The sequence below is a fragment of the Pithys albifrons genome, chromosome 1, assembly GCF_047495875.1.
Source record: "Pithys albifrons albifrons isolate INPA30051 chromosome 1, PitAlb_v1, whole genome shotgun sequence".
Taxonomy (NCBI): Eukaryota; Metazoa; Chordata; class Aves; order Passeriformes; family Thamnophilidae; genus Pithys; species Pithys albifrons.
In genome coordinates, this window is record NC_092458.1 from 83,978,158 (window position 1) to 84,006,061 (window position 27,904).

Genomic DNA, 27,904 nt, shown 5'->3' on the forward strand with positions numbered 1-27,904 from the left:
TAATCTGGTGCTTCTGGGTTGTAGGAATGGGCTCACTGCACTTTGTGAGCTGGTTTGAGCAGGGAAAAGGAGAGTGAGGAAATGCTGAGTAAGCCCATGGGATGGTTCCCCACACATGACCAAGCATCAGGGCAGAGATAGCTTGTTCTGGTCTTCAGATGCCAGAGGATGTTTTGTTCCTCAGTCAGGGGATGAATGCCAAAATCCAAAAGTATTACCCTGGAGGAGATTGCGATAAATCTGCCTTACTCGTATCTCCTGAGGACCAAGCTCTACATTACGCCCCATTGCGCCACTAAACCCAGCTCTGCTGCTGTTGTGTGTTAAAAATAACCACAAAATCAGCCTATGCTTTAGTGCACAAGGTTCAAATAACAACATCCATGCTGGGAGTTTGCTCCACTTCTCAGTACAGAAATCCACCAGGGAGAGACTTGTTTGTGCATGACCAGCTGTGACAGGGAGATGGAGGGTGTCCAGGTGGAAATGCTCATGCACAGAGAAAAGAAAAAGAAGAGCATAAGGTGGAGCTGAACTGGGGGTGACCAAAGTCTGTGAAGATGTTATACCCAGCAGGATTCAGGACTCCATCCCACTCTGCATTTCCTTTAACCACCCTCAGCTCTTTCCTGGGATGGTCCCAGAGGAGTACAAGCCATGATGGATGGGGAATGTGGGGGCAGGGTCAGGACTGGAGTGACCCTAACTCAAAAGCACATGTGGGAGAAGCTGCCAACCCCACATTTCTGAATGCAAATACCACCCTAAAGTATTGCACTGCTTTCAACCCACGCCAGTTCTTGCCTTTGGCACAAACTTTGCTCCCCAATCCCTGCCAAACCAGTACAGATGTTTTAACACCCACCGGAGCCCAGATAATTACAAACAGAATGAAAGACTGGTCGGAGTTGTTTTCATTGCCTGAACTCTCAGCCATTCTCAAGCGAGACATCTCCCACTTTCTGACATTGCTTTCAAAGACATTTTTGTGGGACACATTGCTAATACTAGTTTTATTATGAGGGGAATGCCAAGAAGCCCCAACCAGAATGAGGATCACACCATGCCCACTGATGTAACAGTGACCACAGAGTGAAACAAGTGCAGGAAAGATTTTCATGGGAAAGTAAAGCTAGTTTCTAACCAGTAGCTGGTTTTGCAAACTCAGCGCATTTTCAGATGGATTTGGGAAGTGTTTTCCATGAGACAGAGCCATGTGATCAGCTGGTGGGCCCAAGTCAGAGGATGCTGCAGGTCCTTCTTGTCCTTGATCCTCATGAGGGACTGTGCCCATCATGGTCAGCTTGTGAGCAGAGCAGCTGAGATTAAGGCAGCAGCAGCATTTTCTATTTGAACAGAAGGAAGCAGGTAACAAACACTTTGTTCCTGGTTTGTGCTTGTACCACCATAAGACACAGCAGTGTGGCCCATGATCAGGAGCTCTGTTGCCTCAGGCTAGTTGCAAACAGCCAGGTTTGAACTTAACAGATGAGAACGGATTCAGCATGAATGAAACCAGTTGTCACATGTGTTTCCCCTGAGGCTGCTTAGAAAGCATCTGTGGGGAAGAGGACCAAGAAAGCCTCCTCAGGCTTCATTCTACATGAACCATGTCTTCTTAATTTCTCTTCCATCAAGATGCTTTGAGGTCCTCCTGGATATGCAGTTTCATTTTGTCCTTGCAGTTCTTACCACAAGTGTTAACTGGTTGTGTGAGAGCTGTCAGGCAAAAGCCCACCCTGGTGGCTCAAACTGTCTTCATGGCTCTCCCCTCAATCCCTGTGGCAAAATTCCTCATCAGCCATGCCCAGCCATGAAAATTTCCATCCAACATTATTCCTGTTCATTTCTGGTTGCTGTGGAGACCAATTTAAATGAAACTCTAGTATTTTGAAAAAGAATATGAGTCTAAGTCATTTGCGATGCAAGGTCCCATGCTAATAGCATTAGCATATTATTTGATTATGGCGATGTGTAGGGAATAAATTCCAAGTCCTTTTGCCACCACTGCATCTTAAAAGAAGAGGAAGAGAAAAACCTCTGGGCTTTAGCTGATAATGAAGACCTTTACTGCATGTGAGCTCCTGATTTCTGAATGCATAAAGCTTTGGAGGTCACAGGCATTTTTAACCTCATGGCAATGAGAATAGCTTGCTGGAAGGACCTTTTCTTTCTCTGCTTCCACTGAGCACTGTTAATAGACTGTCTAATGGACATGACTTGGGGTTTTAATGATGGGCAGAGAGATCCAGGATGGCGTTTTGAGCTGTTTGCATTTTTGGTGGAGCACTGGTGTGGCAGAGAGTAGCTGTGCAAGTTGCAATCCTCCCATTGCTTGTAGATGGTTTTATTTCTTGCATTTTGCCCTCTAACAACTTAAAAATGGCATTGCCTTCAGTGTTTCTTCAGGTAATTTCAGTATGTGTACAGGGTATGCCCATACCCCTAAATGAAAAAAAAACCAACAAAACACATGAAAAATGCTTGCAGAGAGGCTGCTTTTGAGAAAAAAGGCTGCAGAGATGAAAAAGGGGAGAGCTGAAGTTCCAGCAGGGAAAAAAAAGAAGCCAAACTATTGCATTTTATTAGTCACCATCCCTAAGGGCATGTTTTCTGGGGTTAAACTGACCCTCGCTCGCACTGACCCCTGGGCTGCTCTGTCGCCAGTTCAGGGACACAGTATTGCAGCCAATAGGGTTAATGACTTTTTTTGTCTCCTCTCTGGACTTTTGCAGTCAATGCAGCTGATACTGCCCTGCCTGAGCATGATGGGCCCACCTGAAGCCATGTGAGAAATTTGGAGTTCTATTGCAACCCTGTGTCCCCATCTTCGCCCCTAACCCCTGGCAGCACCCAACTCCATTTTCTTTGAACTCATCAGCTAAAATACCACCTGTGGAGCAAAAAATAACATTAACCGTGTATAGAGGAGAGAAAAACAGACTAAACTCCTGCAGTGAGGTCCCATGCATGAGTGCAAATGCACCCATGAAGAAGGGGACTCTGAGAGGAGAAATGTGGGAGTCCTCTTTCTTTCCCCATTGCTACCTTGCTGGGCAGTGGTGAAGCAGACTTGTAACAACGCTGCTGTTTTATTGACTCCATGGCAAACTGGGAGTTATAATGTTTCTTCCCCCAAGGTAAGGTAAGATCAAAATAAATTACTTCTGTAAAGAGCCGGGAATGGCAGTTCCTCTGTAGTACAAAGTACAAATATTTGGGCCTCTTGTGCGCTCCCTTGAATAGAAATGGTACTAAATCATGCATAAGTAAAATGGGTTCACATTTCCTCCTAGTGAAAGTTTTCCTCTGCTCTCCTGGAACATTAAAGACCTACGCTCCTGTTGTCATAAAAAGGGCTATAAAATTTAAAGCAAGCCATTAAGAAACCCTGGCTGGGATTAGACTGAGGGTGAATTCCTTCTCCTTCTTCATCCCTGCAAAGTGAGACATGCACCCGTATTTCCTCAGACAAGGGAAGGTGCACACATGCTGCTCACAGAGAATCATAAGAGGAGGAGCAGAAATTTGTTTAGGACCTAAAACCTTGTTTTTTCTGGGCTAGGGGAAGTCAGTGGTGCACCAGCTTCTGGGCTTTCACCTTGCTTTTTGATGGTATATTGGACCACGGCACTTGGGTGAGACTGTTTTGGCTTGACGTCCAAGGGAAAATGAGGTTAGGATATGCCAAAATCATTAGTTATCATCATCATCATAAATAGTAATAACCAATTATAATAACCAATATAATATCCAGTGTGATCCTGTAAAACAGGTTGCCAGAGACAGAAGAAAGCTGGTTTGATCCTGAGCCATCATGAGTCTGCCTGAATTTTTCCTCTGGGAAAAAACCTCTTTTTTAAAAATCTATCTATATATAAAAACCCACCATATATATCATATATTATATGATAAACACGTCATCCCTAGCTCTTAGCTTTCAACAGCTTCAGCCCTGTCCTGCAGCACTGGGCTCCACAGGCTGCTTGTGCCTCCAGACAGATTTGCTATGGATGCCCCTGGCATCTGCCAAAATCATATATGCCACCCACAGATAGAAAGCAGCTAATTCTGCACATCCCCATTGCCTTGTTTTGGCCACCTTATACATAACCTGATAAAGGCAAGAATATCCACCTTGTGACCACTTTGTATTTTATACAGTTACACCACATGATCTTTGCCCCTTCCCTCTGTTCCAGCCTTTTTTTTCCCATTTAATCCCTCAACAAATCGGTTTTGTAATATCAGAAATGATGATTCATGAAGCAAAGGGTTGGAGATGATGTTAGTTCTGTGCAGCAAATGAAGCCCATCACAACCCATGCTGCCCCCCTGGGATTGTCCTTCATCCCCAGCTGTAGGTTATTGTCCCACTCCAGGACTCTTAGATAAGGGTGTCCCAGGTGGGATGCTCATGGACATGCATAAGCCAGGTTTGCAAACATACACATTCATCTGCTTTTATCTCCGGCACTGAAGCCCTTATAATAAAAATAAATAGGTGCAGACCAAGCATCCTCATCTGGCCAAATGTTACACTTCCAAATATTGACACACCAGTGTTGAACTCCACAATTGAGTGGCAGGTTTGCTCTTCAAAGGGTAAGCACCATGTCCAGGGCATGTTGATATGAAACAAAGATGGGTCACTTCTACCAGGGAGTATTTCCCATGGAGGAGATGGGATTTTGGGCACAGCCTCATCTCACAGAAGCAAGCCTGTGTTCTCCAGGGAGAAGTATCGCATTGTTTCTATTGCAGTCTCTCTCCCTTCTGCCCCTTTGTCCTTAAAAGAATTGATTACTGTTAAAATAACAGACATATATATATAATGCTTTGAGGTCAGGACTTGACTCCTTTTTTCTCTCTTCTCACTCACTCACTCACTCACTCACTCACTCACTCACTCACTCACTCACTCTCCAGCACTGTGATTTTTCCCCCATTCCTGTGCTTCTCCAAGGCAAATGCTCCTACTTTGCCTCTGCTTTTCTGTTGTTTCATACAAACACAAGCAGTGTGCTGACACTGATGGAGAAAGATGATGCTATTTATTGTCATCTTTGTCTCACTGTCTCTCCCATAACTCTTTCTTGGGTAATTTTCCCTATTTTGTATCAGAAGCTTAAATAATTGGGGGATTGCACTGTTCTCTATAGAGAAAACCTTAAGGAACTAGCAGAGTCGAAGTATTGTTTAGATGACTGGAATTGTGTAAGAGAAACCATGCCCTTAGCCCTCTGTGCAGCAAATCCTTGTCTGTAAAGCCCTATGGCAGTGTTGTACCTACCCTTCAGCTCCTCTGCAGTGGAGGATGCAGCTGTGCCCTGTTATCTCTTCTGGGGAGCTCCACTCCCCATGCTTGGCACCCAAAATTCAGGCTGTGGTAAATACTAGGGTGTCTATGTCCTCGCATGCAACTCCCCATCCTCATGGAAACTTGAGAGGGAAAATTATCCAAATCAGATGCTGTGTCCCACTCACCTGCTGGAGAAAAAATTCAGTGACCTGCCAAGGCATCCTCAGACTGGCAGTAGCTTTTCTAAATGCCATCCAACTTGGAGGCAATAGGGAATGCTCAGTAAATAAACCTTCCTCGGGTGCTGTGCTCATCCTTATGGGGATGAACCTCTTGGCAGTGCTGTGACGCATTGATTCATCCATCGGACATGTTGGTTGTTGTCTCCCTTCCAGCAGAAACACGTGGAGGGCTTGTTTTGTTAGGGTTGTTTGTGTTGTTTTAATTATTTCTTTGTATTTCTGCTTGAGGAGTCAGCTGGCATCAAAAGCAGGCTAAAACTACCACACCGGCAGATTCCCAGAGAGAAGGTTTCCCCTTTTTTGTTAATAAATGGTGGAGCTGCTTCAAAGAGTGGGGAAGACAGTGGTGCACGAGGACAGCCTACCCTGCACCATCCTAAGGATTATTTCTAGTAGATTGCTACTATTCCCTTCAAAAATAGAATCTCATTGGCTGCAAGTTTTTCCTGGCACAAAGTCAGCGACACAGTCCAAGGTGTTCCGTAGCCTTATTTACCAGGGCAGGTCTGAGAAACCCTTATCTGTGGCACCCTTGGACTAGGCCTTGCCAGCTTGGTGTTGGCATCATGGGCAATTCTGTGCCACTCAGAGATGCCAAGAAAGTCTGGCACTTTTTTTGTGAACACTGATGGGAGCTACACCCGAAAATCAACACATTCCCAAGGGTATCATGTCAAGATACAGGGAGTTGTAGTCCCAGCCTCTGCCTTCAGACAGGGAAAGCTGACATTGTGACTGGTGAAAAAGGACATTTTGAGCAACAATTTCCAAAGGAGGCTGAGTTATTATTTCACTCAGATAAGCCCAGGAACATTGTGTGAAGCTATGTGCACACACCAATAGTCGAGTGCTCTGAGTGAGGGAATTCAGAGCTGTCAACAAGGAGGGAAATACCACTTTGGGGGATTGAAAACATTCATAAAAAATTCCTGGCTCCCAGCCTAGTCCGTTCCATTGCTGGCCGTGCTCACAGTTGTGGAATTTTGCTTTGGGGGTGCATTTCCAACGTTTTTTTTCCCACTTTGCTGCAATACACAGACAAAAAGGTACATCTTAACCTTGATTAGTGCATGCTGAGCCTTCGGCCGACTGAAGCCCACCTGGCACCGTGGGGTTTTGCAGGGCAGTGCTGACTTGTCCTCACCAAGCCTGTGGCTCACTGTCTTGCAGGGGCCAGTGCCACAGCTGTAGCCTGAGCCCAGCAAGATGTGTGCATGGAAATCACGCTGCTGATACTGAATTTTAACTTGGGGGCGTCCAACAGCGTCTTTTGCAGACAGTGAGAGTTCAATTCCCCAAACTCCAAGGAGAACTGGCCAGGAAACATAGGGTTAAGATGACACTTCCCACATGGCCCCACTACATAACTTTAACTCTGGCCCCCTGGGAATGGTAGTAGGAACTGCACAGCATCTTATCCCTCCTTGGCTGTACTTGATACATTCCCTCAACAGAAACTCAAGATATCAACCTAAAGCCAAGGGATTAGAAGGCTGTGTCTGCACTGTTCAATATAGGAGGACCATGGGTTTGTCCTTGGTCCTGAGGTGGATGGCCATGAGGAATAGAGAAGCATCATTCTTTTTGGCTTGTGGACAGATAGAGTATCTTTGGTCATGATGCAGGTGGAACAGATGCCTGGAGGCATCCAGATGGGACCCCACGGAGATTATTCACTAGGTGCCCTGCATGGATGTGGGAAAGGAATGTTGGTCCTCGTCTCTTGGGAGCTGGGCATAGCAGCATGGCAAGTTGAAACAGGCTTGGGATCTCTGGCTCATATTCACCCTGTACGCCTTACCCTCATGGGGACCTTTCTGCGTTTCAAGCTGATGTGATGTCCTGACTTTTCCCTTAGCGTGTACTAGTCTTCAAATACTATTTTTCTTCTCTCTTTTCTTTCTTGCCTCCTTTTCTGCCCCCAGCAGGACCTGTTGTCAGCGCCTGTCGTGGGCACATGAGTTGTCATTTATTCTAGTGCAAAAAAACCCCACAACATAAAGAATCCAGAGCAATCTTGGCAGTCTCCTTCCACAGAATTTATCTTCCCAGTCCTTGCAATACCCTCCCAGCCCTGCAAAGCAATCCATCTCTCACCTACTATTACGGAGTTCATCTCACAGACCTAATGGAGTAGGTGAGTCCTGAATTGGCTCCTGCTAATGCTCTCGGTGGCCAGGTCGCTGCGGGAAGCAAGCTGGGAATTCATTTTGAAAATCAATGCAGATGCCAATAGAGCAGCTTTCCCCAGGGAAGTGACATGCTTTTACCAGGCATTGCCTCCTGCCCCCCTTCATTCCCCATCTTCATTTATGCGGTCAGAGTAACCATGTTGTAATTCATCCTGATTGCAAGGAGTGCATCTTCTGCACTGCTGTCTGGTTTCTGCAAATAAGACTGATTTTTGGGAAAAGATAGGGTCTCCTGGCAGTGCAGGATTCACAGGGCTCCCCAAAGTGTTGTGATTTGAAGTTGCTGTTCCCTGGGGTGATGCTGGGGACCGTCTCCTCTGTGAAACCTCATCTCTCCCCTTAGGCTGTGTTAGCACAAATAAATCAGTGCAATTTCTAACTCCTGGGTGTATTTTGCCCTGCCATCACATTTTGATGCAATGACAAGTGCAGAGCCTTCAGGGATAGTGTGGGAAGACAGCTCAGGGCTGTTGGAGGTACCCCAACTCAGTGCAGTTCACATACTGTCCCCAGAGCTGGCCTTCATTCTGGGATGGGGACACAACACTAACCCATCATCCTCACACCATCCTCAAGGAGTCTCGTCCAAAGCACAGTGTCATGGGCAATCCTTGGCTGTGATTTGGGAGGTAACAAGGTGGGGGTTCCTGAGAGGCACTTCAGGTGCAGCTCCCCCGTTTTTGATGGCATTGTGCATTTGGGCTCTCTTATTATGGTTGACCTCAAAGCACTTGGTTTGGAACTTTGATTTGGGATTTTCATCTCTCTCAAGACTCCTTTCCCAATGGGGATCATTCTGCACTGCTATAGGATAAATATTTAATAAGAATGAGGGTCAAGGCATGATTCGTCCAAGGACACCGAGATGGCCATTTACTCCCAAGAAGAGCACCAAGGGATCTTTAATGCCCATGCGAAGAAAACAGGAATCAGAGTTTTAAGCTGTCATCCCCCACCATTAATGTCGATGTTAAATATTGATCCTTTCTGTGTTTAGCACAAACCAAACAACACAGTCAAGCCAAGCTCTTTGGCTTTTATTAATGTACTTTTTCTGCATTGGGTGAAGTTTACAGTAACACCAGGGAAAAAATGTAGCAGCAGTGAAAGAGCAGCAGACAGATTGATTTTGTATCTTGACACAATTCAGAAGTTGCTGAAAAATCCCCCTGTATGGAGTGTCTTGTTGTCCAAGCCATGACAGCCATTTTACTGAGAATTCATTTCTCTGCAGCATGAGAGAATCAGGCCCAAAATTTCTGGTGTGATCTGGAATTTGTGGGAAGGAGTGGAAAAAAAGAGATTGGAAATCTGTAAAGTCCCTGATATCCTTGTGTTGGAGTGTTGGTGTCTGAAGACAAATTTAAAGAGCAGGTGGTCATCATGCTGGGGAAAACTGGGAGCAATCCCAAAATCAGTGGTGCCCAGGAAATGGGTGGTTTTCCCCTTTTTGTTAAGGATTTGGGTTTTTTCTGTGCTTTACATCAGAATCAAATAAATGCAAATCACAACTATTATAAAGTGTGTCTTCAGTGAACCACAGTGACTGGTTTTCATATGCAAGGAGTGCATGCATGGCCTTCTGTGTGGTCTTCTGCAGCAAGAGATTGATCGGCTTTCCCAAAATATTCTGCAGCTTTTGCGTTTTCTGGGGTGGTTGGGGTTTGTTTTTTTGTAATGAGAATTTACAGCTTGGCTGTAAAAATTCATCCATGGTTCAAATTCATGAAGTACATTTACCAGAGGACTGGAGTAGCTGGGTGATTATTGCTGACCTCTTGGATATTCCCCCTTGAAATGAATTGAATATTTTAAAGGGTGTTTCTCCTTAAGCAGGGGGAGAGGGCACTAGGAGTCATGCATTGGGTCTCCATCCAATTTTATTAGCATAAAACAGGACCTCTCTAGGGGGCTCAAAATCAATAGAGAATTGAGAAACATGAGAATATTTTTCATCTCCACAGTCATTATGTCCAACCAGATTCCAACCCCATACCTCAGTTTACCCAACTCTACAGGGATAGCAGTGATGGCCTTACACAGAGGGATGGGGGTGTCTTCAGTCACATCTCACTGTGGTGTGAAAGTGCCTCTCTTGTTTTTCAAATCAGGTTTTAACAACCCACTGATGTCCCCATGAAATAAGCTGACATCCTGCAGACATCCCGCAAGCCACTAAGCATGTGATAAAATCTGGTAAAATGATGAAATATGATTCTGTGATAAAATGGGATAAATATTTATTTCCATACACAGTACCTATAGCTGCATGTGCTTCAAGTAGAAGAGCTGAGAGCATCACTTGGAGTCATAAGCAAACCCCACTGACCTCCATAAATGCCGGAGCATTTAAGTAAGGACAATTCTGGAAACACGTTGTGGGATAGCTACATCTCTCACTCACATGTGTGTTTTTCTCCTGCACAGACACCCTGAGGAGCATCGCCTCCATGAACCACGCACCACGGTCCTCCCCGGCAGAGCTCAGCAGCGCCAGCCACCACCTGCTGCGAGAGCGCAAGTCCTCAGCACCATCCCACTCCAGCCAGCCCACCCTGTTCACCTTTGACTCACCTGCCAGCCACCTCCAGAGCACCCTGTCTGCCAGTGCCCCCCAGGACTACCTTTTCCTCCACCAGTGTATGAGCAGAAAGTCAGAAAACGCAAGGTATTGTAGCCCACCTACCTCCATCCTTGGAGGGTCTGGAGCACTCAGCTGGAGAAAGCCCTGAGCAATGGCCTTATCTCATCATGGCTGGGAGGAGGGAGTAAGGGTGGCAACCTCACATGCTCCCAGCTTTCCTGGCTTTCTGGATTGCGTTAAAAACTGTCTGAATGGCCAGACCCAGAGGTTAGTGATCAGTGGCACAAAGTCTAGATGGAGCCCAATCACTAACAGTGTACCTGACGGGTCAATACTGAGTCCAGTTCAAAGGGCCATGAAGTTGCTGAAGGAACTGGAGCATCTCTCCTAAGAGGAAAGACTGAAAAAGCTGGAACTGTTCAGCTAGTAGAAGCTAGCTCCTCCTGCAAGGAGGGTGGAAAGAGGATGGAACCAGGCTCTTGTTAGTGATGCCCAGTGCCAGGACCAGAGGCCATGGGTAAACTTAAACCCAGGAGGGCTCCTCTGGATATCAGGAAACACTTTTTCATTGTGAGTGTGACCAAACACTAGCACAGGTTGCCCAGAGAGGTTTAGGAGTTTCCATTCTTGGAGATGCTCAAAAGCTGTCTGGGCACAGTCCTGGGCAACAAGCTCCAGGTCACCCTGCTTGAGCAGTTAGGCCAGATAACTTCTACAGGTCCCTTCCAACCTCAGCCACTTTGTGATCCTGCAGGCAGGGCCCTAATTCTTGCCTTTAACCAGAAAAACAACAAACAAAGGGATGGACAGTGTTGGCACTTACTCTGCCGTTCACCCCTTCCAGAGCTCGCTGGGCTTCATGGCACGGGTGGTGCACGGCGTGGTGTTTCTGAGCGAGCAGCGGCTCTCCGCCTCCAGACCCAGCCGGTTGCCTTAAATAGCGAGGAGGTTTTTTGACGTGAAGAGTTTTGGCTTACAGGAGCAGTGAGGAGGGAGGAAAGGGAGAGACAGTCGGATCCCAGCTGGTGTGGAATGAGAGCAGAGCCAGGGCTGCAGCCTCCACTGGGCTTTCCTGCTGCAGCTGACTTTCCCTACTTGAAAAACAACAGAAATGGCCTCAGAAAAATGAAATTCAGATGGAGTTAATGGTATAGTGTTTAAGAAAATGGCCTTCTCATGCTCCAGCTGTGAGGATACCTAAAAGCCACCCTCTGAGAACCCAAATAAGGCTGGGAACCAGAGGAGAAGGGAGCAAGTACCAATGCTTTGGTGAGCGGAAACAAACTGGCCAGTGGCAGCTTCTGCAACTGGGCCAGAAATAATCATCTGATCAATGCCCAGTGCACGGAGCCAGGCTCCAGAACTGCTGGGAATCCCTCCCCTTTCTGCTCTGGAGCCCTTACTTTACTCATCCATAAAATGAGGGTAATAGTAGCTAATTGGTAGGCAATGCTACATAATTAACCCGTGATGTTTCAAGTCCTTGACAGAAAGGACCTGCTAGAACCAAGACCTCTTCTGGGTGGACTGAGCTCCAAAGGTGGCAGGGATTCACTGAGTCTTATCACAACATCATTTGTTTTTTCCCCAAATAAGCCCTATTTCTGAGCGCCATCTTGTGCTGGCTCCATGAAACAGAGTCCCTGTTGTCCCTGTGGAGCATCCCCTGGAGCAGTGGTTGCAACCAGCATATCCCAGCTTTCCCAGTGATTTGCCACAACTGGAAACTCCCCCATAACCATTTCAGTTTTTCTCACCACAGTGATTGATTGAACTCTGTTCCATGGGGGAATGTTTAGGTGGGGCTGGCTGAGCCCTTTCTGTCAGGTAGCACGTGGCTCCCGAAAGCCTGACCCATGCATGGTTATACCTCTGCAGGCAGAAAGACCCAATCCAAGGCTACCCTTCACACACTTGTAGTGTATATGCATTAGGTCTTCATGTAAGTCAGTGTGTTCACTGCACCCCAGTGAATTCACTGTCCCCCCACCTCAACCCTTCTGTCCCCTTCCTCTGCAGGAGTGCCAGCTTCTCCCAAGCCACAAGGTCTGCCTTCCTCATGCGGAGCGACACAGCAGTCCAGAAGCTCTCACAGGGCAATGGCCACTGCATGAACGGGGTTGGTGGGCAGCTCCATGGCTTTTACAGCCTGCCAAAACCCAGCCGGCACAACTCGGAATTCAGGGACAGTGCGTACGATCTCCCACGTTCCTTTGGTTCCTACACACACCCCAAGTCAAGCCTCACCAGCTCCGAAACGGATAATGAGGAGGTCTACACCTACAAGACTCCTAACAACACCCTATGCAAGGAGTTTGGGGAGCTCTCCACAGACTCCTATGACATCCCTGCCACCCCACTCTCCATCTACCAGATCCCCAGGACATTTACACTGGACAAGAACCACAATGCTCTGGCTGTGGCTGCCAACGACTCACCCGCTGCACCACCCCCACGGCCCCCAAAACCTGGGCAGACAGAACCACGGTGGGGCAGCCCACCCCAGCGGTTCCAGCCCGGTGAAAATGTAGGTCTGGCCCCCATGGCAGCCACCATTCCCCGGAGAAACACGCTGCCAGCGGTGGAGAACAGCAGACTGCACCGAGGTGAATTTAGGAGTGGGGATCTGGGGGTGGCTTTTTCCGGTCTAGCAGCCTTGGGCAGCTCAGTCCCACTGGGTTGTGGTAGAGCTGGAGTGCTGTTCAGCCAGGAGGTTGAACACAAAGAAGCTCTCCCCAGTCAGGATTTGGCCCTGTTTTTTGTATCCAGCAGGCATAGAGAGGCATCCACAGATTCTGCCCACCAGAGCTGCTCAGGTGGTTCTTGGCTGCATTGTATTCATGGACCAAAACCCCAAACCTGCTTGCTCATGGAGCCCTTTACCAGATTTTTGTGATTTCAGCCATTTTTAGTTTGCCTTTACTTCAATTCATAACCAGGTTTATCAGAACGTACTTTGGCCTGAAGTTGCCTTGGTTTTGCTCACCGAGGTGGGTGGGCAAAACCTTGGGTTTGCAGAGCTTGCACATTACCTTGGTTTTGTACATCTGCAAGACCCAACATTCCCAGCACAGTAGAGGTGCTATTCCCATTGGCCATGGGTGGGCCATGGATCAGTATGCCCTTTCCAAACCTTGTACGTGGAATGACATAATTGCAAAATAACTTAGAAATGGTGGTTGGAGAGAAAACACACTGTAAATTTTATACATAGCTCTCTGAAATGCCTCTTCTATCTCCTCTACCTAATTGCCAATATTTAGTCTGAGTTTAGACCCATGCTCAACAGTAGACAGATTGGTCTAATTGCTTAGCACTCATCCTCACCACATCCTCTCCTTACCAGAGGCTGCCAGCTCTTATATCTGCTGAGCAAGCTCTAACAGAGCTCTCTCTCAAACCAGTTTCATCACCGTGATCTACCCTCTCTGACATGTTTACCCCTGGGATTTTGCAGCACTTTGACAGAACCGGGTTAGGTCTGCACGGCACGTGCACTGGTGCTGATGCATCAGGGAGATGCTTGTTGGGAAGAAGCATAGCAGAGGGTCTGTGACAGACTGAAGACCATGTCTTCTCATCAGCATCTCAATCAACAAGAACAGATACTGCCCTCACAGTGCCTTCTTTTCAGAGACAGCTTTTTATTAGCAGTTGTGGTGGGACACATTGTGCATTTGTGGTTGTGTTGCAGCTTCTTCTTGTGAGACGTACGAGTACCCCCAGCACGGAGGCGGCAGTGCTGTGCAGTCAGTCGAGTCAATGAACGATGGGTACAACTCCTACCTGGTGAGTTGGCATTGCTGTTGGCTACCACACCATAGGCACCACTTGCACCTTAGAGATTCAGAAACAAGTGGGTTCCAGGTTGGACCTCACAGTGCAGTCCTGCAGAGCTAAGTCAAGAAGGGTTTTATTAATGATTTCAGTTAAAACCATGGGGGCCTGCAGGGAACAGATGGAGTGACAACTACCTAACCCAACACCACATGCAGAGCTTTGCTTCCACACAGGGTATCTACTTGGAGCTTTGGCCCAAAAAAAGAGCACTCAGGAGTTTGACTTCTTCTTGAAAACCTTGGATGCTTCTGAGTTGAATTTTGACACATTGCCAAAACAGCCTCTTTTGTGGACTTTCTAAGATTTCCCGAGATGGAAATTGCATTAAAGCAGCCTTTCATATTGCACTTTAGTCATGGCCAGAGCCTAGGCAAGAAAGGCTTTCCAGGTTAAGCATGTTTCTGCAGCTTGCTCTGATCATGAGAAGATGCTTAAGTCTGAGAAATTAAGACCTTTCTGAAAACTTAGGAAGTTGCAAAGTCTTGAAAACAGAGACCCTCTCAGTGCAAACTGAGGGCCAGGAAGGGGACAGACCATTCCATCCCTCTGTGCTTAGATTTTAGTGAGGTTCCCCACTCAGATGTGTGTTCATTTATGACAGGATGAAGGGTTTGTAGTGGGATGGGGTTTAGCAGAGTCTGATACTCACAGCACATTCTTCCACTTGTCCCCCAGCAAGCCAAGGCAGCAGTGGCCCGCTCCCACAGCACTGACTCTGAGGATAACTATGTCCCCATGAACCCTGGTTCCTCGCCCCTAATCCATGCAGAGAAAGCCAACGACAATGCCCAAAACCTCTACATCCCCATGAGCCCTGGGCCGCATCACTTTGACCTGGTGGGGTTGTCCTCAGCCACCCTTCCTGTGCATAAAGGAGGAGCGATGGTGCAGTGCCACAGACGCTTGAGTGAAATCCAGCCCCCACCAGTCAACCGCAACCTCAAACCCGACCGGAAAGGTAAGAATGGTTGTAGGCAAATGTTTCCAGGAGTTCTTCTCTTCTTCTAATACTTCAGACTACATCTGTCATCTTGTACATGGTCCTAGGTGGGGTGTGCTTTGATACTGCCAGCACAGCCAGACCTTCAGATCTCCCCCAACCTCTTCTTTGTTCAGGAGTTCTGTAGTGCAAATGCAGCTTTCATGGTTGCTTGAACAGCCCATCTCAAACCCTTCCAGGCCTTTATAGGAGATGCATGTCACAGGCAAGATCTGACTCCCTTTGCCTGAATGCCTCCCTGTACTCCACCCCAAAATTTCAATATTATATTCAGATGACTCAGATTTTTCCTACTGTTCCCTACTGGCTGGTTCTAGGCAGTTCTTCCTTCAGGGTTTGCCAATATCATCCAAGTCCCTCCCCAGTCCATTGCCTGACAGGTCACCAAGGAGATCCTGAGGAGAAGGACTCCCATCATTAGTGCGACAGCACCTAATCTCATCAACACTCTGGGCTAGGACTGGAATTGGAGCATAGCACTCTTCTCTTCCACCTGATGAACTATCCGTGATCAGAAGAGCTTTCATGTTACCCTCCAGATGTCCCTTCCCATTCCCTATGGGAAAACGCTCCAGAGACAGGCAGCTCAGGGCTGGCAGAGCCTTGTCCCCATCTAACAGGTTATCACAGCTCCCTGATGAATGGGTTTATACTCTGCAGTTTGGGCATTTTTAGCAGATATTCATTCCTTGGGAGGCATGCTCCCATTTTGGGACCACCCATCCACCTTGGGACTGCACTTCAGAGAGAGAAATTCACCGTTTTCTCTCAGTCCTGACATAAATGAGCACAGGCATTTTGGTTGGGGGTATTTGTCAGTCAGCAGGAGGGCTGGGGAGCTGATTAGCACAATGGGAAGTAATCAACCATTTGTTGGGGACCCTCTCATGCCAGTCATGGACTGTGAATTCTAGGAACATGCTGCCTCTGAATAAAGGCTTTTCCCTTCCCCAGCAAAGCCATCACCACTGGACCTGAGGAACAACACAGTCATCGATGAGCTTCCCTTCAAATCGCCAGTCACAAAATCCTGGTCCAGGCCAACGTGAGTAATGATTGGGAGATGAATTCTTGCTCTGGTCAAACAGCAGCTCTCTGGTCTTGCTCTTGCTGGTGTCCACATGTAGCCACACCACCACGTCTGCCATAGATTAAACATTCCTCACATCACAGCTAGTGGCAGATAGATTAAAATCATTTTAGACTGGGACTTCACATGAAAGCCCAGCATGTGGCTGGGCAGCCAATTAAGATCCCTTGAAGACATTTCCTGTTTCTGGCATCTGACAGCTTCTGGAGAGCTATGGCTCTGACATGGGGCCTGTGGTCCACCATCACTCATGACCCAGCTGAGCCAGACCAATTCAGCCACTCTAGGGGCATGGGGCATAATTTCACATCGAGCTATGTCCCCAAAAACCCCATGGTAGTCTCAAAACAGGGTGACACTCTCAGGGTCTGACCAAGACGTGTTTTGATTGCCTTGAAAGCAAAGCCTAGCCTGAAGGAAGTCTGCAAAATTAAACCAAAGCTCTGAGAGCTATGTCTGCCAGCCAAAAATAACAGGATTCGCACAATTCCAGCTCTGCTGCTAATTCATGATCTGATATTGTCCAGTGAAAGGCAGAAGCAAAGCTCAGCTGCTATGACTTCTCTAATAAATTGGATTGTGTGGAGACTGACTGCAGGGCATGAGCGCTGTGTGCTGCAATCACTGCACTGGGAAGCAGCAAGCAGGGTTTGATTGACAAGACGTCCAAGCCTGGAGAAGCTAATGGATTTTTCCCTTATCAGCTAATCATATGACCCTGCTTTACTGAAAGGCAACGAATAGCTTTTTAAGGGACGTGCTTTAATGCCAGACACTGATTTCATTATTTTGTTTGATATAATTAGATTTGGCCAATTGAAAGCAAGACAATTCCTCAGAGGATTTGTTTTCCAGCAAAAAATTTGGATAGGCCCCTGTACAGTAAACAAATCCTGTAGCTGTGAGGAGGCTGGAGATGAGAGGCTGGCCCTGCATCCTCCACAACTAAATGTTTCCTGTGAGATAAAAGAGTTCATGGAGCCTGATTTGTGTAGATGATAGCAGGGAAATTATGAGTACATAGCAAGCAAGATGTTACTCAAAAATTCTAGAGAGAAAAGAAATGAGAAGACCAAATCCAGTGATTGCCAACCCATGGAAAAGAAAGGTTGGAGAACCTCAATGCCACCATCTCTTCTTCATGCCCAGTCCCCAGACTGAAGCATGGTCATATTTGTAGACATCAGGTGTTACCCTCTCCCATCCCTCCGCAGCAGTGGACAAGCAGCACCTGCCACTATGGATAACGCATTGACCCTTGTCCTTGCAGCCAGACATTCAACGCGGGCTCTTTGCAGTACTGTCGCCCTGTCTCCTCCCAGAGCATCACCAGCACTGACTCAGGAGACAGCGAGGAGAACTATGTGGCAATGGTAAGGGTCCCACAGCTAAGACAGATGGTGCTGGCAGGACATACATGTTCCCTAGCTTAGCAAACACATTGCTAGCTCATGACATGATGACATGGAAGTGCTCGGATAGCACTGTGTGGTGTACATCCTTAGATACATCCCTGCATGCACGAAACAGTGTGTTTCATTCTGAAAATGACATGTCCTGTTGGGGTTTTAAATGCATATGAGAGCAGAAATATATATTACCTACTATGCCAGGAATTAAGAGGGGATAAAAATATATATGGACTGTCAGGGTATGTTTTCCTAATTGAAGTTGTTTGTTTTTTTTCATTTTTTCCCCCTTGTATTTAGTGACATCATGATTGTGAGGAGGCCAGGGGCTATCAGAGCAGCAGGGAGCGGCACCGCTTACAGGGAGGGGACTTGGTCTCCCTTCATAAAGCTGCTGACTTAAGCATATTTTTGAGGCTATGTAACTAATGGGATAGAGGAAATCTGTGCTCTGTGTAGCATGGTTGTGATTAGTGAAGATCCCAGAGGTGGCCTGGCCTCACTGAGGTGTGGTTCCTGGAACATGCTGAAGCCCGTGTCTGCTGTCAGGCATGTGAATAAAATCAGCACAAAGGCAGCAGAACTGCTCCAATACATGAAATCAAGAACATGAGCTTGAAATATTTGTTAACACAATATACAACATATGTAGTCCCCTAGCACTTCTGCACACCCTGGTCCCAGAGGCAGGTCGCCAAATATCCAGGCTCTTTTAAAAATGTGCCACCAAGGCATTTTGTTGCTGGATTTGTGTTAATTCCCTTTTTTCTTTATTCTCATTTTAATCTTCATTGTCTCTCCTGTCTCTTCCCTGCATTAGCAAAACCCCATTTCTGCTTCTCCTGTTCCTAGTGGTACCAACAGCCCAGCGCCTAAAAAGAGTTTGGGGAGTGTGGATTACCTGGCCCTGGACTTCCAGCCAAGCTCACCAGGGCCACACAGGAAGGTATGGGGAATTTTATAAACTTCTCATTAAAAGTGATGCATTCTAAGGGGTTCTGTGCACATTGGTAAAAGCATGGTCCAAAGCCCTGGACCGTGGGCTCAAGAGTCTCTCAGGATCAGAGGGGGCTGGAGCACCTCTGCTATGGAGACAGGCTGAGAGAGGTGGGATTGTTCAGCCTGGAGAAGAGAAGGCTCCAGGGAGACCTTAGTGCACCTTCCAATACCTAAAGGGGATGCAGGAGAGCTGGAAAGGGACTTCTTGGCAAGGGCATGGACTAATAGGATAAGGGGGAGTGTCTCCATACTGACAGAGGGTAGATTTAGATTAGATATTAGGAAGATGCTTTTTACTGTGAGGGTGGTGAGACACTGGCACAGGTTGCCCTGAGAAGCTGTGGATGCCCCATCCCTGAAAGTGCTCAAGGCCACACTGGATGGGGCTTTGAGAAACCTGGTCTAGTGGAAGATGCCCCTGCCCATGGCATGGTTGAAACTAAATGATCTTTAAGGGCCCTTCCAAGTCAAACCATTCTATAACCCTCTGCTATATTTACTCGAGTCAGACTCAGTCTCTCTTGCATGTCTGCAGCCATGCTGGAAATATCACCAGAAGCATGGATGTGCAGGCGTTCAGGGATGCTAATGTGACCAGAAATGCTTCTGGAGACTGTATATTCAAATCTGTCAGGAGGTGTCCTAAGAAGTACCAGAGGGGCTCTTTTTCTCCTTCAAAACTAGACTTGGGTTTTCCACCTGAAAATATCTGAAATGCTCTCAGGAGCTTATTCAGAAAATGCTGGGAACGTGTCTCCTGCCAGTCAGGTGCTTTTAAATGGTGTCATTTGGAAAGAAAAAGTACAAATCATTTTCAAATGAAGCTGACCTTTAGAAGTTAAATTATGTTGAGCTGGTCAAGCCATTGCCTAGTGAGAGGGAGCTGTGGGAAGAAGATGGGTCAGGAAGTGGGATTACTTCTGCCAAGTGTCATATGGAAATGTAGAAAGGGAAGCTCCTAAAGAGACAAATGTTGGTGGCTTTTTCTCCAGGTTCATACACAGGAAAAACAAACTCCATCTTAAAGCAAATCATAGGAAAACTGGGCAATGGAATATCTTAGGACATGCACATATCCAAAGGAAGCTCTCTTTCCTGAGGTGATAGACGAGACTTCAAAGTCTCATATTATGGAGATTTCACAAGCTCCCCAGCAAGGCCTTACACCAAGATGAAGAGGACACCCAGAGGTGACAGAGTAGGCTGAGGAGGGAACAAGGGCATGTCCTGCTGGTGCCATCCTGACCCAACTTAAAGGGGGAAGGACACACTGACTCAAGCAAAGCAGCATCTGAGTGAGGAGATGCTGAAGGGCAGGGATTGTATAAACCTTTGTGGCAAACACTTGTGGGTTGGCCTCACTTTCTCAAACACCAATGTGTTTCCTAGGCAAAGCATACCACTGGTTGAGTCTTTATTTGACAGTTGTCCCTTGATGGTTTCTTTCTGCCCAGCAATATTTGTGCAAGTATCACTCATTTAATTATATCCCATCCTGGAAATTTGTTTTAAAAAACATTGTCTGACTCCAGCTGCAAGCAGTTAGTGGTCCTCTGAAGTAGTTGTAGAGGCAGAAAAAGCTCCACAACTCCAGAAACTATGGTAAAAAGTATCAGCTTTTTCCTCAACACATCTTCTGCATGGACCTGCAAACATATCTGCTGTTTTGGGGCTGAAAATGAGCTAGTGCATAGGTGGGTAGAATTAGCAATGCTACAACAGATGGAGCTGGGACTTTTGTGTGTATCTGTGAGAGTTCTTCAATTCTTTACAAGAAAATGCGCAAGAGGCAAGGCTGAATTTGCAGTATCAGCAGTTAGAGAACAAATTACAACCAAACATCCATGTCCCAGAGTTTGTGGGAAGGTAGAGACCAAAATGCTCTTTCTGTCCTCTCATTTCACCGCAGTCTCATGCCAGCAATAGGCAGAGCAGACTGAAATCTTTCATCCAAGATGCTTTGATAGGTTAGAGGGAGGGTGATGAGCTATGCAGTCTGCAAGAAAGCAGGAATAGTGCTGGTTAGACTTGTGTCACCTGCAGTGCTGCTGCAGGAAGGAGCGAGAGGGAAGAGCAGGATGCTGATGAGTGACCAGATGGTGCCATGTTTTTCCTCCCCACAGCCCTCCACCTCGTCGGTCGCCTCAGATGAGAAGGTTGATTACGTGCAAGTGGACAAGGAGAAGACACAGGCACTGCAGAGCACCATGCAGGAGTGGACTGATGTGCGGCAGTCCTCAGAGCCTGCCAAGAGCACAAAGCAGTAGTGCCTGCAGCAGGGATCAAAACAGGCCAATGTCCTGTGGGTTTTCCACAACTTCTCTTGGGCTGGATTTCTAAGACTTGTCTGTGGAGGGAAGGGGGTCACATAATTTTTTTTCTCTTAAGACAAAGCAAAACTTAATTTCAGGGGAAGACTTGGCGGATACTGTTTGCCAGTGATAAAGACCAACTATGTTCGGTGGCTAGGTTTGTGCTTTAGCTGCTGGATGCCCTATCCAGGAACTTTGACTTAGCAATACCAGGTTTCACCCTGCACATCTTCTGCTTACAGCTATTAAAGCCACCTTGTATGTGCTAACACTGCATCATCTCTCCTTGTCTTCACCCATAGTATACCCCAAACCATGCCATGCAGGTTTGAAGCATCTCCAGTAGGACACCATTCCCCAGCTCTGATTCTCCACTCCTTATGGTTGTCCTCTCCTCCTCCCAATCCCAAAACTAAGCAAGGACCATTCCTTTTAAAATCACTTTTGTCGTCCAATCTCTTGTAAATAATATTTTCAAAACCTCTGAGGGCTGTTCCCCTCCTGGTCAGACAGCCCCCGTAGTTTTGTTTGGGGTTGTTAACCTTCAGAGCCTTGAAGAGCATCCACACTCTCCCATTGAAATGACTTGGAAGCTCAGGACTTGCCCCACCATACACACACATATATGCTGGCACATGCTTACACAACTTTGTTAAAGAGTCATCTGTTGATATTCTCCAGCATCTATCAAAGTCAATGGGCTGAAGAAATGGGCTTTGGAAGGTAGAATTTAAGCCCTGCCCCACTGTCTGTCTGAAATGAATTTCGGCAAATCTGACCCTAAGAACCAAAATCTGCCCTTTGTGGCACAAAAAGAAGCCCATAGAGTGAGAGCCCTACATTTGTGGGCATTGGGAGAAGCTCTGTGGTGGAATATGAGGGGTGCGGGGAGGCTCTGGAGACCCTGTGTATCTGGACTGGTGTAAGGATGAGTGACAAGAAGGGAGTGAAAGGCTGCTGCAAGGACTGGGAGTAGGCAGATGCAGATGCTGGTCTTGACTTAGGAAGTCAGGTAGAATGTTTCTTGGAAGAAAGACGAAGGGTATTTGAAATGTTGGTTCATGGTGAGGTCATAGGCTTGGGAAGAGGCTGGTCAGGAGAGTAAGGGCAAGGTGTTTCAGTATTAGCGTTAATGTTATGATTGGTCTGTGAAGGGTGCAAAAGGCTGAACTGTTTTCTCCTCATCTTCAGCAATGTTTCTTCAACACAGAAATGGAGTTTGCTGACATTAGCAACCCTGTGCTCTAATTATGGGTGGGAATCTGCTGCTGCCCCTTGCCAGCATCGTTAACATATCCAGGCTTTGGGATCACTCCTCAGGCAGCTGCTGGACGCAGAGAGACAGAAGGATGAGACAGTTTAATGTAGAGATAATAATTCATGATCTCATGAAAACAGGAAGAACTGATGATTACCGTGGAGCAGCCTGATTGCCAGACAGCAAGCGCTGACATGAATAAACAGGTTGACCGCAAACCGAGAGCCAAATGAAGGAGACATTAGAAAGATTAGGTAATAATATTTATTAAATAGCTGGACCTATTCTTTCTGCAATCTGAACCTTTCCCAGTGCTGTGAGCTCTGTGTTCCACCAAGTTGTATTGATCATTAATGCTTAAAATATTCACTTTAATCTTGGTCTGAGTTTGGAAAGGACCAGATGTGACCCACATGGGGATGGGATACCAGTCCCTTAAGGGTATGCTGGTAAAATAACTCAAAATTCCAACACCATTTTCTATTTTTCTTGCATGCTGTGAAAGGGAAGGATACTAATGAAAAAGCTCTGACAACCCATCTAAGACACTGAGGTGTTGGGCATTTAAAAAAATAATGAAGCGAATATCCTAATGCTCATAGTAAAAATAATAGTCACTAGAAGAAAAAAAACACAAAGAGAAGATTTAGCACAGTCAGATGCTTTCTGAAGGTCAGGGAATGTGTTACAGCCTGTAAGGGTCATTGCCTCCTGCTGTAGGCTTGCACACTTCCCTGGTGAGAGGACGAAATAAAGACTAGAGTACAGCACTCTGTATTTCCATTGCCCCTTTCATCACTGCATCTTGGTACCATGGAAGTGAGCAGGTGACGTGGAGGCAGTAGCAGTGGTCATTTCTGATGGTGCAGTGGCTTGAGACCTGATGGGTTTGTCTGAAACACAATGAGTTTGAATGCAATTTGCTGAGTGGGACCCTGTGCTTCTGCACTGGGACTAGGTGCATCCAGTGCCCACTCCCACATTTAATCCAAAGTCTTAATTAAGACTGAAAAAGCCTTTTGTGATACTGGAGAAACTAGGCCTTTTTCTCCATGTTTCACAAATGTATTTGTTCATGGGACAAGCACTGGCATGGGATAGCTTTTCCCAGGCTCAGATCCCATCCCCTGTTTGATGATTTGCTCTCATGAGCATCCCCAGTACGTGGCCCACTGTGTTTGGCAGACCAAAGACCAAAACAGCCCAAAAGTAGCTATTTTACAACTTCTGGTTGCTTGTCCCTCTTTGCTTTGCAGTGAAGTCTGTGTTTTCACAGAAAACAGATACATTCCCGCACTTTTTTTCCCTGTTAAGCACCAAGCAAACAGCACCTCCAGACTAAGTGGCAGCCCACAGAATCTATGCTGTATGGACATGACTGTATCAACCTCTCCTGAAAGCCATTAAGTAGTCAATGGCTTCAGTGGAAATAGTCATCCATGATGATTGCTGAGCTGATTACAGCAGTCCCTGATGATTAATGTTTGTGTACTATTTAGTCTTAAACCATATTGAAAAGCAGCTGCTTTAATTACACGGACTGCCAAGAACTTTGTCCTGAAGGCATTGAGTTTATCACATCCACTCTATACTTGGATGCTCAAGTATGACTGACTCTTTTGTTAGAAATAAGTATTTTAGGAAGCTGAGAACATTGCAAATTATTCATTTTAATTGCAATTAAAATGGTTTGAGCCTTCACGTCAGAGCCTGCTCTACAACTCTATGGTCCCATTTAGAAAAGGGATGTGCTTGCATGTGTGTGGCAGGACAAGCATCATGACCTCAATATTTATTTTTATGAAGCACTAGGGCCATGGCTCAAAGCTTTCCCCAAGCTTTAAAATTACTAAGCTGTTGGTTTTAAAGGCAGAAGTCTCCAAAAGTGTGTATCTCTTGCTCTGAGTGTGCAGCTGCTGCTTACAGGTCCTCTCTCTGGTGAGATGTGTGAGCTGCCTTGGAGCTGATTCGCTCTGACCTAACATTTGAGTGTTTAGTGGGAAATGCATTTCCAGCTTTAAATGGATGCCAGGATTAGGCTTAGTCTCTAAACTGGAGAAAGAAAATACATGTGAGCACAGACTATGCCAAGGCAAACCAGAGAGTCTGGCAGATAAGGCCAGTTACATAGCCAGAACTGAAACGTATCTAAGGCTTGGGTTGATGGGGGCTAACTAGGATGGATTAGTGGTCCTGTGCCACCAACCACTGACAAGTGTGATATATGGGAGAAAATAAGGTTGAAAGGAGAGAAGGCAGGGGCTTGAGTACTGATCCTCACCATGTGCTCCTTTGGTATGAGTCTCAAGTCAGATATATAGAGATTTGCAGGTTATGTAGTGGACTTCTGCTCAGTCAAAGCCATGCACTGGTTAGAGAGGAGCTCCCACCACTCTCAGGACTTAGGCAGGACATTTCGCTCTCATTAGATCATCCTGTCTGACAACATGATGCCTCAGTGCTCTGGCTTTCAGGGATCTCTGGTCCATTTGCTGAGCTCTGAGATGAGCAGGAGAAGCTCTACGAGAAATGTGGTGGGGACCAGTACGTGCTGAGACACACCTTGCTCTGGGACTCCCATGAAATGTTCATGGGGCAGCAGTGCCATGGCTTCACAGGGTTGTCTTGCAAGGTACCATCTTCATTCTTGGAGCTTTTCAGGACCAGTCTGGATCAATCCCCTAGCCTGGAGCAAGGGGTGGGACTAGAGACATCTCTTCCACCCTAAGATCCTGTGCTGCTGGGGTTGAGTGTAGACTCCTTATGTGAGGGAAGGGGCCAAAAGTGTTGCTTAGAGCGCCATAACATCCAAAACTGGGACAGGGACACTTCTCCTGTGAAGCTATGAAGCCAAATGGCAAGGCAAACAGCTCAACCCTTAGGGCCATGCTCACCAGCAAGAGAAACTAATCTGTTCTGCACCTGGGAAAGGGCTGGCTGGACCAGACAAAGTCATCCAGGACAGGGACACACAGTCCAAGCAACTGGAAGACAGCTTGAACCTGTAAATCTGTTACGCTAGAGACTGACTCAGGGTTCTCAGGAGCCCCATTCCAGCTCCTACACCCTGGCATCCCAGTCCCTTGAGTATACCAGGAAGAGCTGGCTTGCTTTGGCTACCCATGGATCATGGCTCCTTGAGAGGGGTAGAGCTATGGCCAGTCTTATGTGGTGTGGACTTTGGTAGAAAGATGTTGAAATAGTTCCAGGTCCTGTCTGATCTTTCTGGCCTAGGAGGGGAGTAAGAGAATGGATTTCTCAAGTCATGCTTGTAGTGCCTTGATGTTTTCCCACCTGGTGATGTAAAAGTTCCATCCCATGTAAAAGTTGACACTCACCCACACAATATGTCCCATTGAAGGGACAATGTTTGGATGAGATGGGTGTAGTGGGGCTGTGATTATGGAGAAGCCCTACTTGTAATGGGAAGGGGGAAGGGCAAAGTCTAACCCTGGCACCAGCCAGAGAACATGCATGGACATCAAAGAACTGTCCAGAAAACCAGGGGGACCAGTCCAGCATCAACTCACAAGGGCCATTAAACAAGTTTAGGGCCTCTGGTGAGTCTCTGTGCATCTCTTCTCTGCCCAACCTGCCCACATGTATGCAATGATCTTGCAGATGTTAATGAGGTTCTTGCAGGTAGAGATGTGAATCTTTTGGTCATGATTCCTCCTTGGCTTGATGCAGTTCATCCCTCTTGTCAGCTTGTCCTTGGTATCTCATCATTGTAGTCACAATTTTATCTCCTTGTTCACAACTCCTAGGGTTGTACTGTTGATCAGGTTGTTAATTCAGTAGTTGATATGTAGCAAGGTGTCACCAAACAGTTATCCCCCTTCCAGCCCACGGCCAGCTGGTCCTAGCATGTGGTGTCCAAATTTTAACAGCAGCCAGTAACATTTGGAACAGAAGCTGGGCCACCTGGCTCCATCTCTTGAGCTAAAAGAGGTTCTCAACAGACTTGCTTCCAATCAGAAAGGCTCTTAATTTCTGATGAAGCCCATTGCTAGCATAAACAGATTCATGTGTAGGCCAGTGGGTTGACTATTTGGAAGAGGTTTATCCCAAGACCAGGAGATAAGAAAACATAATTTTTATTGTCATTCTTTGGGTGACACCACACTTTACAGGTTCATCTGAACTCTGTATCCTGCTTTTTCTCTGGCTTGTAAAATGAAGGGGTTTAGTACTTACTTTCCCACCTTACAGATGTGTCATGAGTTGTAATTAATTGATGTCTAACAATGCAAAGAGCTGTTTTGAGTCTTCAAGCAATGGCTGGGCAGCATGTGGTGCTACCCTGTCGTCATGCCCAGCATCACACACAACAGTGCTCATCCCACTCTGCAAAACTCATTAAAAACCCGTTCATCCTTAATTACCAAGGTGGAAAAGACTTGGCAGGATTTTCTCCTGAGCAAGGGGGGTGGGGGAAAAGCCATTTGCACAGTTTCAGTGTTCTGCTGCCACACTGACCCTGAAAATACCACTGTTTTTTTGAGAGCCCTTTGGACATGGTGGTTGAAGCACATCGCAGAGAGGGGAAGGGAGCAGGGAGCAGGACCCGGGGCTCCACAGAGAGCCTGTCGATGAATCCCGTAGGGTTAGGACCAAACCTTTAGAGTAGTTATATCCCACTCAACCTAGCCCTTGACAAAGTCAGCACTGACTTTGGGCATCATTGCGTGGGAAGAGACACAGCCAAATTAGGGTAGTTTTCTCCATTTGTCTCTTAACCTGCTGCGAGGAGGGGTCGGAGCCCCGGCTGTGAAGCTGTTGCATAGCAGCCGATTCGCAGGGATGTTTTGTGTGTTTCAAAGCCTATGACTGTTCTTAAAGAGGGGTATTTTTAATTTTTTGATTTCCATTTGTAGAAGGAAGGACAAGAGTAATCCGTGGCAAACTGTACAGTATGTGTCTTCTTGTGGTGTCACTGTTTGAATGGTTATTAAGTTTTCAAATCACTGTGGACAGCTAATCACTTAAGTTATTAATTTATTCTTTGGGGGTTTGTTGTTTGGGTTTTTTTAAAGTAATTTGAAACAATTATTTATCCTGTAAATTGGTCTTGAGTGAAGCCTAGATAATACTTTTTTGCTGTTAATAAACATGGTACATGCCTGACGTGAAGGTGATCTCATTTTTAAGTACTGTATATGCAATGGGATAGCAACGAGAAAATAAAAGGATGATAATAAAGACCTCTCTCACTGGTGATTCCCAGCATGGGCTCAGAGTGGGGACAGAAGGCGGGAATTCATGAGCAGATCAAGTTTGATTATGTAGCACCTTTAAAGCTTTCAGAGCATCTTCCCAGCATGTCACCTCACCAAGTGTTTCCTACAGCTTCACATTGCCCTGTCTATGTAATAAGAGCCTTTAGGATGCAGCTAGGGTTTTTCCTGATACCAGAACCCAAACCATGTATTTTTCAGGTGCTAAATTGGATTTCATACTATATATCTGTTTTGGTGTGTGCAGGATGAGGATGAGTGCTGCCTTCTTCACCCATCGGCAGCTCAGAACCTATGAGCCCCAGCTCTGGACATCAAATAACCCACAGAACCTAAGCACAAGGACAAATTTTTTCCTCAGAGTTGAATGTTCAACCCTCTCCTTCAAGGAACTCAACATGTACGCTTTAAAAAAAAAAAAAAAAAGACAACTGTGGAA

General features: G+C 46.5%; 1 protein-coding gene across 1 annotated transcript in view; it reads left to right on the forward strand.

Annotated features, from left to right (window-relative positions):
* Positions 1–27,355, forward strand: part of GAB2 (GRB2 associated binding protein 2) — a 94,914-nt gene extending 67,559 nt beyond the window's left edge. Inside the window, exons 3-10 of the mRNA XM_071556881.1 lie at positions 10,164–10,404; positions 12,340–12,926; positions 14,015–14,109; positions 14,836–15,118; positions 16,115–16,205; positions 17,521–17,623; positions 18,480–18,605; positions 20,782–27,355. Coding sequence (XP_071412982.1) covers positions 10,164–10,404; positions 12,340–12,926; positions 14,015–14,109; positions 14,836–15,118; positions 16,115–16,205; positions 17,521–17,623; positions 18,480–18,605; positions 20,782–20,925 — 1,670 coding nt within the window. The 3' untranslated portion in view covers positions 20,926–27,355. The remainder of the gene's footprint in view (positions 1–10,163; positions 10,405–12,339; positions 12,927–14,014; positions 14,110–14,835; positions 15,119–16,114; positions 16,206–17,520; positions 17,624–18,479; positions 18,606–20,781) is intronic.
* The last annotated feature ends 549 nt before the right edge of the window (positions 27,356–27,904 follow it).